Source organism: Centroberyx gerrardi, chromosome 21, assembly GCF_048128805.1.
Source record: "Centroberyx gerrardi isolate f3 chromosome 21, fCenGer3.hap1.cur.20231027, whole genome shotgun sequence".
Taxonomy (NCBI): domain Eukaryota; kingdom Metazoa; phylum Chordata; class Actinopteri; order Beryciformes; family Berycidae; genus Centroberyx; species Centroberyx gerrardi.
The window spans coordinates 11044881-11058715 of NC_136017.1; the positions used below are offsets into that span (position 1 = coordinate 11044881).

Sequence of the window (13835 nt, forward strand, 5' to 3'; positions counted from 1 at the left end):
AGGAGGGTTTGTGGTTGGGATGCAGGGAGACAGTTATATTTGATTGCTCATGTTTGTTTAGCTAAAGTTAAAACTTGACTTTGTTGACACGGGGTGACAGTGAAGCTCCGAAGTCGCATTTAAAAGTAGAATATCATTAAATAATGATCAATCAATTGGACAGTGCGGCCTGCATCTGCAGCTTCCTCCATAACTGTAAACCATAAATCAAAAACTCAATCAAAATCATATTCTAATAATCATGGTTTCCATCTTTGCCAAATTATTGCTGTCCATCAATGTGACATCACACATTTGGAAATAGGACACCCTTTGCTTGGAGTAGAGTTCACTATTGTGATAGAAACTAATATGTCTCATGGCGTAGGAATAGTTCTGTGAAACGCTTTCAATGTACATCATTAGTCGTTTTTAATAATTTTTTCCAGGTCAAATGCTGAAAACTTGCCTCATTGGAAGGATTTTACCAGTAGTTCAGTGTGGGGAGACAATCGAGACCAGGTCTAGTTGTGATGTGTTGACTGGAATTAGTATGAAACAGCTTGTAAAAAAGGATAGATTTCGGAAAATGCAACAACTTCTCAAACAAAATCAATAGAAGATAATGTGAATTCCTATAATAGTGCTGCTTTAAACTGGCACAGCAGCCAAGGATCAATAACGCTGGACAAAGGTGAAGAGCTACTGGCAGGAGGGAGCCAGGCAGAGAGCGGGGGTGTGTTGGGGGGTATGGAGGGTGGGCGGGTGTGTTGGGGGGTATGGAGGGTGGGCGGTGGGTGGGGGAGGGGTGTTAGGACAAAGGTTGAACATATTTAGAGGGGAGGTGAATGAAGAGCTAAGGTTCAGTTTGGTGCTAGTCAAGATGAAGTCGAGCGTCCTTCTCTTGGCCTTGCTGCAGGCTCTGGGCTGCTCGGGTGAGTTTCTCTCAATCCATCTCCTCATGAGGAGGAAACGACCGCCGCTGACTCACACTATCCTGACCTTTGACCTTTGGCCCTCCTAGGCTCCCCGGTGTACAACTCGGAGCTGGCGTCTATGGCAGACAGGGGTCTGGGGGCGGCTTTGGCACAGGTCAACTCTGTGTATGCTGTCAGCCATCTTTACCGGGTGACCCGAGGCTCCGTCACACGGGTGAGGCTGCACATGGGACACAGGATCCTCTGATGTTTAACTCCACTATACACTACCAGTCAAACGTTTGGACACACCTGATTGAATGTACTATGTTTTTCATGATCTTAAAGCCATTTTGATCTAAAGGCTTATGCTTAAATGCTTGAAATGTGTTTTTTAGACAAATATAAACAGTGAAGTTGATCCTATGTATGAATTTCTTTCCAAAGCCTTTCCATCAAGGCAAAGGGCGGCTACTTTAAAGAATCTAAAATATAAGATAGTTTTGATTTGACATGTACAGTCACTTTTTTGGTCACTGCATAATCATTTCATAGTTTTGATGTCTTTACTATTATTCTAAAATGTGGAAAATAGCAAAAATAAAGAAAATTGTGGTGTCCAAACTTTTGACTGGTAGTGTTCATTCAGTTGTAGGTGTATTATCTTAATGCAGAGTGTCAGTTCAAACGACTGGGGTTGAACTCAACAAAGAAAATATATTGCAATATTCTATTTAGGATGGAAGTGGATCTTTTACCTTTTATCTTATGAAAACATTCTGTCCATCATCAGATTAAACTCACCTCTAATATACCAAAATGATTAGCATCTTTCTTCTTTGGCCTGACTGAAAAAGAGCCAGGATGCTTCGGAAATCAGGCCTTAAAGCATTTTGAGTTTTTGTTCCTTAAGTCAGTGAAATCAAGAGGATTTAAGTGCCAAGATGTTTTTGGAAAATGTTTCTTCTGCAACTAAGAGCTCACAGAGTTTCATTATCAGGGTCAGCACAATACAGGTTCAGATCAGGTTATCTTGATGTATTAGAATAGCTGTAATGTTTTTCCCCATTACCATCTGAGGTTTTCCATTCCATATTTTACAACTAGTAGTGGTAGTAGTGGATGGTTTTTTCTTACATTATCATCATTAGTAGTAGTAGCAGCAGTCGTGCCAGTTGTGCAAGTGTTAATGAATGTGATTATTATTACAAATATCCCTTGTGTCCCAGGTTATTCCCGTGGGTCTGAACACCTACGACCTGCTGATGAAGTTCGGTATTAAAGAGACGGAGTGTGCGAAGGCTTCCAGAGAAGACCCACAGAGCTGCGCCTTCAGACCCGGCTTCTTCGTGGTGAGACACTCTCACCCGTCAACTGTGAAACAGATAAAATACTTTTTTTATGGCTCGTTTTAGCCTCTCTGGTGCCAGATGGGTGGCGTTTATTTCATTAGAGAACACAAGCAGCACCAGAAAGTTTAGAAAAACACAGTAAAGTATTGAAGTCAGTTTAGTGTCGGGTTAAAATTAGGATGTTCTAAATATCACATATCAACTTAAAACGAGTTAATACACAAAATGATTAATAAATATGCATGTATCCACTGTTGAATGTCAAACCTACACATTTGTAACCAAAGCTGGCATGACATGACAGAAGTTCATTATTTGTACGGTCACTACACACTGTAGGGTACTGATATCTTTATTCTGACAAATGTTGACAGACTGCCGCCCCCTGTGTACATTGGCATGGATACTGGATTTATTGGGACACAATGTGATGATCAAGTCAAGACTGATGCAATGGGATAATGACTCACAGGCAGACCATGTGATCATTATACAACTACCACAGCACTGGATCACTTTACTGAGATACTTGGTGGCACTTTTTTGCATCTATAGAGTATTATAAGATATTTATTATAAGATATTCATCAGGAATCGTAATGAATGATATGTGGTTTTTAAGGCAGGTAAGCCTGGAGGTTAGAAAATATGAAAATCTGAGGCTGACCTCTGACCTCCCTATGAGAGCAGGGTTCCCTATGGAGATCAATAGTGTATCACAATATGATAATGTCCTGTATGAAAAAACAGACTAAATCACACCAATGCCGGGGGTTTTTATGATATGCTTCAGGAAAAGATTTGTTGTAAGCTTAGTATAGTTTACGGTTTTAACCAACGCAGCACAAACCATTAAGTAAAGTGTTTTTTTCTTTAATCTGCTTTTTGTCATCTTCTTTTGTCCTTCTGTGTCCCTTTCTCCATCCCTCCTATCTTTCCTCCTGTCCTTTCCCTCTCCTCCTTCCGCTCCCTCATCTCCTGCTGTGACCCCCTTCCTCCCTGTTCTGCTCCTCTCCTCCTCTCCTCCTTTCTCTCCTCCATCCCCTCCCACCTTCCTCTCCCACTGCCCCCCTCCAACTCCTCTCTTCCCCTCCCTCTCCCTTTGTTCTTCACTCCAGCCATCCGCCTCCTGCTCCAGTCGCGTTCGAGTGTCCGCTGACTCCAGCCAGGTAGCTTCTCTCCGATGCGGCCATGACAGCAGCTCCAGCTCAGAGTCCAGCGAGGAGGTGAGGAGGCAGACGGGGGGAGGAGAGGGGAGAGAGAGAGAGATGAGGAGGAGGAGGAAGAGTAGGAGAGGACAGAGAAGGAGGAGAAAGGGGGCAACTAAGGTTAAAACAAGAGTGTGTTATTGAATTACCAACCTAGGCCGTATGGCAAAACACAAACGGGAGTAGTTACAGGACACTCCTTAGTGGAGAGCAGATTACCCAGAGGTCCTTGCTACCATGAATGACATGTGATACCAACACTGAAAGCTTAATATATTTTATATACTGTATCTGCTTCTGAATCTTTTCATGTAGGCCAGTTATATGCTTCCATTCAAATGTATTAATTGAAACATATATTAATGCTAATATTCTGCCTGGTTTCTGCCTGCAGAGCACAAATTATTCTCTTGATTGGTATTTCAGTCGTTTTAATCTGGTATTTTCTGCTGTGTTTATGTGTAATATGTTTCTAACCCCGTGGTTTGCAGTAGCTGGTTTCTTCTAATGGAAGGTGTTGCCAACTTGTCCATAATGATAAGAGAAATCACATACAGTGCTGTGTGTTCGTGATATTTTCTTCCCATTGGCACTGTATCACCTTATCTCTGTGACATGTAGTGTTTTCACATCATGCAGAACTTGTACTATTGCACTATTACAATTACTATTACTACTACTGCTGCTACTACTGAGCTTTTCAAAATTGCATAAAAAGGTGGGAAGCCGTTAACTAAGCAAGCAGATGAGGGAAAAACAACAACATGATTTTATTATGGATACTCTATTGTGCTTTTCATTTGCAGTTGTCATTGTCATTAGCTTTACATTTTTTTTATTATTTCATTTTCAGTTTTTAGTCAGTCAGTTATAATGACTATTAAAGATTTGCTAAAGAAGAAAAAATAATACTAGGAGGTGTGGGATAGACTGAAAAACATCTGAATGGACCCATTTGAACCAATGACTTAATATGGCTTAAGTGTATCTTGAATTAACTTCATTGTCTTAAAATCTATGCAAAGTGAATAATGTCTAAACTTTGATTCTCCACACTAACAGATATTCTCTAGGAGGAGGCAACAGTTGAATATCCCAACGTTTGTGAACAGAGGTAAGACACTCCAGTCAAAACGTTCCTTTTTCCTAAACTGAGCTATAGCTTGGAATGAAACTCTTGTTTAATACGTATAATTAACCAGAGACCCAATACATTTCGACAGCCCCGGCCCCCTTTGCAACCCCTCCCCCCGTCCCGCCCGGTCGCTCCACCCACAGCCAGATGGTGGAGGTCCGGCCCAGAGGCGACACTTTCAACAACTATCTGGAGTGAAGCTTCAGGTCACCCGGGAGAAACTGAGGCCTTTAGGTGCTGATCAGAGGAAACACTTGAATAAAAAATATAGCCTTTGCACAAGTATAACGACTTTTGTGTTTTATTCCCTCAAAACTAAATACCTGGATGTTTTTTATAAATCATTTCTCGGATATCAGGTCCCTACACATCTTTTGATAGTTTATTGGTTGACAATATAAAAGGTGACCACTGCAAGGCAATACATTATACACACTGAGTGACGACTGGTTTGAGGTTCAGGGCTTCATAAATGAGAAATTTATATTACTATTTGTGGCAAGTGAGGCTACAAAATGGTGTAATTATAATACTAATTAAGACAAAGTTTCCTTTTCAATCACTTAATAGAATTTGGGGATGTTTTTCTTGGTGCAGGGCCATGTGAAACCACAAGAGGGAGACTGAGGTCCATTGGCCAAATGCTGTTCCCACTTAAATCATTACACTTGTGATGTCCATGGTGCTCAAATGCATTACATTAGTCGACAATAAGTGAATTAAATGTTCTCAGCCTATGTGGCTCTTTCCAGCTACTCGCCGTAAAAAAATCAACTGAAACAAAAGAGGACTCGGAGACATGTTGAGGTCTGGTTTGAACATTTATATTGTGATTTTCCGTTTATATGCAAGAGGACACATTAACTCGGTATCTCCACACGTTTTTCTTCATTTCATTTTGGCCCCCCACATGTTCAGAATCAGCACATCAAATAACTTACATACTGTACTGTAGCAAACATCCCGTAAAGGACAATGATATTCAGTTATATGAAAAGGTACACTGCCTTCAAGTGGCAAACAAAGCACTGTGGGTAAGTAGGATAAGAGGATAGCATGTTAAACAGGCCTTGTACAGAACCGCCCATTACAACTGAGGTGTTTTCATGATGAGATCGCTCAACCTGTTGATATAACGGTCTCTTCTGAACTCTATCATGTAAACCACGTCCAAAGCGCGCGTCGACACTGGCAGCGGGACTTGAACTTTTTGCCCTGACGCTACCATTGCCGCACTACAGCCATTTTGAGACCAGTTGGAACGGTCCGCAATAATAAATGATATGTCATCCTGACACATGAGACCATGGTGAGAATGAGATAGATCACAGTTCTTCGAAGGACAGCACTAGCACCCTAAAAATGAAGGCATTGCTGCAAGAAACATAAAAAAAAAAAAACATCCATGATCCACTCTGTAGGTGCAAAATCGAGACTTGACCTTAGTCCCTCTGCGCTAAGGGCTGAAGCACTAAATCAGTAATGGCACCATGAAGAAACGAGATACGATAGACACACATAGTTGAAAGCAACATTCAGTCTAATGCCAGTCAGACGATTGGGGCTTTTCGCTAGTTAACTCCAGCCTTTTCTGTTCTCAACTACATCATTTAATGCTCTGTACATTAACCGGACAAACGTGTCTTTTTTTTCCAAACGGGATCACCTCGCGGGGACAGGGTGGGTACATTGCACATGGGCGTATCCGATCTGTACATTCTACTTCCTGGATTGTGACACCATGTGACATCAGAAGGCGGCGGGGACCGACAAGGAGGGAGCAGCAGCTGGAACTGTACAGATACAAACTAAAAAGGTCAGGTCCAAAGATCAAGCCAACACACGAGGAACACACACGCCACCAACTCACACGGCCCACTAAGACACACCACCACAGGCCTCCCCGCCATCTCTAGAAGTCCATTATAGGCCACATTTATTTTCTTTGCATTAAATTAAAAAAACTCAAAGTCTAGTTTTTTGTTTTTTTCCAGTTGCACAGTCCGGACTCTGTTGAGCCTTTGGAAGAATCTCCTTTCTGCTTTGACGTCTGTGCAAGTCTTTGTGAATAAGGCTTCCTTTCCGATTTGCATTTGCCATGTAACCAAGTGGAGAGACAGTCTAGGAATGCTTGAGAAGCAAGATGTAACAGATTTAAAAGTTTGAACAGATTTTTTTAGCTTTTTTTTAAGTTGCTGAATCATTTCCTGCACGTGCGTTAATTCAAAATGTTTTCAAACTCTTTTTCCCCCAGTACATTCCACTGTGCCCAAACGTTTTGATCCTCTCTAGCCATGGTTGACCAGCTATTAAAAGACAGAATTATAAAAAAGAAAATCCTTTCATTTATCGATCATTAAATAATTTCATATAAAAGCAAAACTAACAATCCCTGTTCAACGAAGGCCTTCCTAAACGTTTACTACTTCACGCCTAATAATCATACATACATGCACACACACACACTGCATGTATGCATACTCACTCTGTCTCTCTCTCTCTCTCTCTCACGCACACAACAGAAGAGCTTCATGTTTTACAGCTTGTTTTTACAGGAGGTCCATGCAGTACCAAAGCAGAAAGATCCTGATGAGTTCTTTTGTTTTTTTGTTTTTTTGTCTCCAATACGTGGCACAAACTTATGGCAAAGAAGCGGATACGTGGTTTGGCTCAGATCCGGATCCAGTAATATTTGCACAATGTTTACTAGGGCTGGTTTTAATCTGCTTGAAGTACCAGATGGGTGGGGTTTACCACACAGGGCGATACAATGAGTGCCAGAAAGTAAAGACAATGACAGGAAAGTATTTTAAAGTCAATTTTGGATACTTTTCTGTGACCTCGAAATTACCTGCTGCAGTCTTAATTGTCCTAATGCTGTAAACCCCACTGATCCGCCACTCCAAATAGGTTAAAACAAATGCAATAATTATTTGCAAACACTATGTGACCCCGGTCTGATTTGGCTTTCAGTATATACACAGTCATTTATTTATCATTGTGATCCCAGGAGGATAGAAGGAATTCAGCTTCTCTCCCATCTCTCTAATGGATGTTCACTTCAGTATCCATCCATTCAATATCTATCCGTTCACCTTCTCTGTCCTGGTCTCTCCTGATCTCAACACTCTCCGGTAAGTTTGGTGGTGTCCCCACGTTTGGGTGGCGCCGGCGGGGGTCCTCGCCGTAGCGTTGCATAGCCTGAGATGTTCCCGGACATGTAGCCCCCGTTTCCCCCGTTGCCCTGCTTTCCCTGGTCCAGGAGCAGCTCGGGGGGCGGCGGAGGCAGCGCCATGTCGTCCATGGTGCCCACCGGGTCCAGCTTGCCCGACAGGCGGGAGGAGTTGAGCGAACCCTGGCGGCCCACCGACTTGCGCTTCAGAGTCCGGTTGAGGTCCTCCAGGAAGTTGGGCTGGCCTGAGCTGCCCTTTGGGGAGGTGGGCGGAGGGAGCTGGGGCGGCGGCGAGAGCGGAGGGGGCTCCGGGGTGGTGTTGTTACGCCGGAGGAGCGTGGGGGGAGCAGTCTTCTTCAGCGAGCTCTTTCCCCAGGAGGGGTTGTTGACCAGGGAGGCGGGGGGAGGAGGGGGGGGAGCCTGGGGCTGGGGGTTGACCACGGCCACCTTGGGCGCCCCGCTGTGGGCGTCGCCGCCGGGAGGCGGGGGAGGGGGGAAGAGCTCGGAGGCCGGGGGAGGAGGGGGGAAGTAGGAGCACTCGGGTGGCGGGGAAGGGAAGTCGCCACTGGACTGCTTCACCTGGCCTACTTTCGCCTGGAGAGCCATGGGCAGGTTGGCCAGGTTGAGCTTGCCTGGTTTGGGCGGGGCAGGGGGTCCAGCTGGGGGGTCCTTGGAGGGGGATCCAGTGGAGGAGGAGGCAGGACAGGAGGAGGAAGGAGGCGTGTTGGTCTGGGGAGCGAACTTGCTGAGCAGGTTCCTCCTGGACTCCTGGTAGGAGGCTGAGGAGTCGGCCTTGATGCTGGAGTTCCTCTGGGGGGTGGGAGGAGGTTTCTTACCTCCCAGACCAGAGGAGGAGGAGCCAGACGGCGACCTCCTCAAGGGGGAGCCCAGGTTCCCGGGGGGGAGAGGGGGAGGAGGTGGAGTGGGGCCCGTGACGGGGGCGGGAGGAGGTGGGGGAGGCGGAGGAGGGGCAGGAGGGGCAGGGAAGCCCACATTGCTCTCTGGAGGAGGAGGAGGGAACTCCGGAGACTGCAGCTGCTGGCTGCTGCCGCCACCGCTGCCGCCACCGCTGCCGCCGGGCTGCCATTTTGGTTTGGCTTTCACCGCAGGTGGGGAGAGGGGGGCTTTTGGGCTCTCTGCGTGACTGGCTGCTTGGGCCGAGGCGCCTGGGAACTGACTGGCTATCTGTTTCACCAAGGAAGTGGTAGGAGGGGCTCCGGTGGAAATGGGCGGCTTGGACAGGCTATGCTGCTTGGGCAGAGTCGGAGGAGGCTGGCTGTAGGCGTGGCCTGCCTGAAGGCTGAACTGCTTCTTCAGGGGAGCAGGTGGAGGAGGGGGTGGGGGCGGGGGCGGGGCGGGGCCGCCCAGGGCAACAGGAGGAGGGGCGGGAGGGAATGGGGAGACAGGCGACACGGGTTTGGGGGCGGTCTGAGGGAGGAAGCCTGGGGTGAAGGTTTTGGGTGGGGCCGGCGGGGGCGCGGGAGGAGGTGGGAACTGAGCCGGCACCGGGAACTGCTGGGGGGGAGGTGGAGGTGGAGGGGGCGGCGGAGGGGGAGGAGGCGGAGGTGGTGGAGCGGGAGCAGGCGGCGGGGACTCCTCCAGGCCTCCGTTCGGAGAGAGGAGGTCCCGCGGCGGGCTGGGAAACCTCTCCTTCAGCACCTGCTTCAGCCCGTTGGGGCACACGGGCTGACACAGACCCGGCATGGGAGCTGGCGGGGCAGGAGGGGGAGGAGGAGGGGGAGGAAATGCCGCTCCATTGGTCTGCGGAGGAGGCGGAGGTGGCGGTGGAGGGATGAAAGCAGTCGGGGCGGCCGGGCTGGGAGGGCCCAGCTTTAGCACAGCCATGGCTGACCCGGGGGCGGGCATGGAGGGGGGCGGGGGAGGAGGAGGGGGAGGCGGGACGTTAGCCACAGCCTGGATGTGATTGGCCTGTTTGACAGACGCCAGAGCTGTCGGTGGCGTGGGAGCCGGGGGCAGGACTTGCTGGGCCATTGGATAGAGGTGATTGATCGGCTTGTGGTAATTGGCAGCCTGGGAGGCCTTCTGCTTCTGGAGCCTGGTGATGGTGCTGTACTTGTACATGGTGAGAGCCGGCGAGTGGTGCGACACGCTCTGGAGCGGGGGCGGGGGAGGAGGGGGAGGCGGGGGAGGAGGGGGCGGAGGGGAGGGCTGCTGCTGCGGTGGGGGCATGTGGGTGTAGCTGCTGAGGGTCTGCGGCGGCGGCTGCTGCTGCTGCTGCGGTGGTTGTGGTGGTTGCTGAGGGGCTTGGGGTGGCGGCTGGGCGGCCTGCTGAGGAGGCTGAGGCTGGGGAGGAAGGTGCTGATGCTGCAGCGGTGGTGGAGGCTGGGGCTGCGAGGGTGGGTGCTGGGGCTGGGGTGGGTGATGATGCTGGGGTGGGTGGTGATGCTGGGGTGGGTGATGATGCTGGGGTGGGTGATGATGTTGGGGTGGGTGATGATGCTGGGGTGGGTGATGATGCTGGGGTGGGTGATGATGCTGGGGGGGCTGGTGGTGGGGCTGCGGCTGGGGCTGAGGCTGGGGAGAGGGCGTTGGGGCGGGGTGATCGGCCGAATGCTGGCTGTGATGCCGGTGGCTGTGAGTGGCGTGGGGGAGGGTGGCCCCTCGGGACGCCTCCATCCTCATCTGCTGGAAGGGATTCAAAGAGAAAGAGACGGTGTGTTAGACACCTGAAACACTTGAAGAATGAGACAGTCTAAAACAAATAAGCTAGTTTAAAAGGAATCTAGGTGTTTTTGTAAGACAGTAAATGTCTCTTAAAAAGAAGCCGTACCTTGGTGTTTTCCTCCATCTGGGTGCCTCTCTTCCAGGCCTCGGAGAAGATGGAGCTGACCACACTCTGGGACCGGCCATGAGAGGAGCCTGTGTCCACCCCACTGTCTGACTGGCCTGAATGGTTAGACTGGGACTCTGGAAGCACACGCACAGTGACAGGACACAGGTGTCAATTTAGAGGTGTGCTTCATTATACTTTCCACACACTTAACACTAATGCTCTGATTTGAAATCTATTACACTAGTGCTCAGCCCAGGTGTGATGAGCCAGTGTACTGACCAGGTATGCTGGCGGAGCTGGAGCCTGATCGGATGCTGGCGGTGGAGAGGGAGGACCAGTCGTAGGCCGCCTCCGTCCGCTTCATGGCTTCCTGGTAGTTCACATATAGCTGCTTCCCATACTACACACACACACACACACACAAATACAATGAAAGTGTTAGTTTACTGTTTCCTGTTGGCAGTGTTTAATACATATTAGACAATTCTCATTTGTCTCTTCGCTGGCTAACCAAACCACAGAAGGAGCTGAGGTTTAGACCTACCTTAGCGATGCGAATCCCGTTCACCCATTGGTGCAGGGTCCTGACATCATCACAGCACAGGTACTTGATGTACTGTGACTTCTTCTGGATTTGTGGGTGCTGCAAGGTAAAAACGGAGCGTATATTCCCATTGCAAGTCTGCAAAAACTTCACACGTCCAGTCAAGAGGACAAGAGGTCTTTTTCATGATGAAGATTATACAGGATATTTAATGGACTGAAACTCCATTGGCAGTAAAACATCCTCTAGTCATTACATGAGAGCATTTCCGTTAATAACACTGACACAAGGAAATTTGGATTTACTACCTACGTACAGGATCATTAAATGTGAATCACATCAAATCAAATAAATCTAATTGAATTATTTGAATTGTTTGGAAATGACTGTCAGAGTGCTGTGGAGAAGAAGCTGTGGTGTTTGTAATAGAAGGCTGATGGGAGTAAGTGTGTGGGGAATGGTTGATACCAATGTGCCTCTGGGACCATAAGAACACTTCCACATGTTCACACCTCTATCTTGAATCCATATACAGCGCATGGAATTCACACCTTAATTATCGGTGTCTGTGTTGACATGCTACATTTCTGTTGCTGACTATTGATTTGAATATCCCAACTCTTGTTTTGGATAAATCATTTGGGCATTTTGCAATAAGCAAATTTGTTATTTGGGTTATTACTCTTTCAAAGAAGACTACATCTACTAGCAGACAAACTTGTCATCAAACACTTGACTGGATAAAAATAAGATTATGAATACATTTCCATGATATTTCCAGAATAGTATAATTTTCCAGACCCGGAAAACACCTGTCCTGAAATTCCCATTGTCTGCATCTTCCATGATTGTAGGACCGCTGTATAAGCCACTGTGAGTGGTGGACAAAAGCCTGTATCTATGCATTACCTTCTCTTGTTGTCCTGTTGCATGTTCTGCCTGGTTCATTATAAATTCCAACATTTTTTGGCAGGAGTGCAGACCATTGTGCAGATGAAGGGGTGACCATGGGGCTTTATATTTTAACACTTCCCATTACTTTTAGGTAATTCAAGCAAAATACTTATACATGTATTATATTAGTGGGGCTTCACCTTAAGGGCCAGGCAGTAGTCAGTAGGAGCCTTGTATTTGCTGCGGTAGTCCTGGCCATAATACACGTTAACATGGTCCAGCTGCAGGAAGCACACCAGATCTCTGGAGGCCTGCAGAGAGGGAGACAGAGGAGAGAACAGGATGCTTTGACACATGGTTGACTTACGAAGGCACCAGGTCTGCTCTGTATAGAGTGGAGAGGTCACATGTTGTCCATAGTGCCAGAATAACTTTAGGCACAGAGACTCCCCCACAGGCCGGTTCCTACATGGTTCCACATATTCAGTCAGTCCAAGTGATTTCCAAGTGATGGAAACACTCAAATTGCAGGTAACTGCATTTTCAAATGTTCCAGAAATAGTAAAAATTCTTTATTCAGTCTTGTACATTTGACATTTTAATGTTTTTACATGCTGTTGTACAATTTGTTTCACCTGGTTACAGCTTGGACTGACTGAATCCAAGAAGTCTATCCCAGAAGTCTATATTACAAATTAATGGTCAAAAGAGTTTTTTTTGTAACATGCTATTTCTGCTCTATGGTCAAGTTGCTATAAATGAGCTTTAAATACTTATGGTAATGTTTAACATCCAAGTCCCACTGTAGTCCCAGAACCTTTTTACATTTGAACTTGTGTTTTAATGGGCGGCACGCAAAAACCCACAATAGATGGGCAGTAGAGTATACAATGCCCTAGGTGGTGCTGTATGTAATCTACTGCTCATACCATATTTTCAGGGCTCAAATCAGGCAAAAAAATGATAAACAATATTGGTGTCTAGTGGTACAGCGACTAAATCCTGATGTCGTGACACCCGAGACTGTAGATTACTATGGTAATTCCTGAGTACGAAGGTCTGTAACTGAACAACTGTGAAGCAGGACGCTGCTAAAAATAGAAGACGTGTGCTCAGCAAATCTTCCCTGGATAAATAAAGCTTTAAAAAAAAGAAAGATCAAAAAAAAAAAAAAGGCACATGCCATTTCTGTCGTGTCCAGAGTTATCAGATCCCTAAACAGGAAATACCACAGAGCAGATTGTGTGGATCTGGTTCTCATAACCCCGACCACATTTCTGCTCTCTCTTCACTTTTCTGAGTGGAGTAACGATGTGCCATACATGACAGACACACACACACACACACACACACACACACACACCTCTGAGCAATGTCTATCTAGAGTCTCACTGACCTTGGCTTTGCCTTTGGGGACGTAGTAGATCCCTGAAGCCCTGAGGAGGAAATAGCGTTTCTTCCACGACTTCTTCCCATCCTCCTTCAGCCACAGCACGCCCTCGATCTCTGGCACCGACACCGAGCTGCCACAGAAACACTCCTGAGGAACACACACACACAAACACAAATCAATGTTATCACATCCACCTTGTGAATAATCCTCCTCACTGTTAAAATCCAACTGAAGTCAATACTACGCAAGTTTATGCTTGTACGTCTCTCACCTCTAATAAAGCCTCTTTATTCCTGTCGGCCATTTCCGACGTCTCCTTCCGCCCCAACAAATAGTTCTGGAAATGAACGTGAAGAGCAATTTTGCTTAGAGGAACAGGAGAGGAGAGGGGCGAGGGGGAGATGGGAGCTGGAGGCAGCAGGACAAGGTTGGAGGGAGTTGGCTCAC

General features: G+C 47.2%; 2 protein-coding genes across 2 annotated transcripts in view; one reads left to right on the plus strand and one right to left on the minus strand.

Moving 5' to 3' along the window:
• Positions 1 to 862: 862 nt before the first annotated feature.
• Positions 863 to 4789, plus strand: spp2 (secreted phosphoprotein 2). The gene is made up of 6 exons (XM_071897900.2): positions 863 to 914; positions 1004 to 1131; positions 2126 to 2248; positions 3367 to 3474; positions 4519 to 4570; positions 4680 to 4789. The coding sequence occupies exons 1-6, from the start codon at positions 863 to 865 to the stop codon at positions 4787 to 4789; spliced, it is 573 nt and encodes a 190-aa protein (XP_071754001.1).
• A 610-nt stretch (positions 4790 to 5399) lies between these two features.
• raph1b (Ras association (RalGDS/AF-6) and pleckstrin homology domains 1b) overlaps positions 5400 to 13835 on the minus strand; it is a 47525-nt gene continuing 39089 nt past the window's right edge. The window contains 8 exon segments of the mRNA XM_078290974.1: positions 5400 to 9275; positions 9339 to 10406; positions 10555 to 10691; positions 10837 to 10957; positions 11102 to 11200; positions 12196 to 12306; positions 13392 to 13535; positions 13660 to 13725. Of these exon segments, the coding sequence (XP_078147100.1) occupies positions 7713 to 9275; positions 9339 to 10406; positions 10555 to 10691; positions 10837 to 10957; positions 11102 to 11200; positions 12196 to 12306; positions 13392 to 13535; positions 13660 to 13725 (3309 nt within the window). The 3' untranslated portion in view covers positions 5400 to 7712.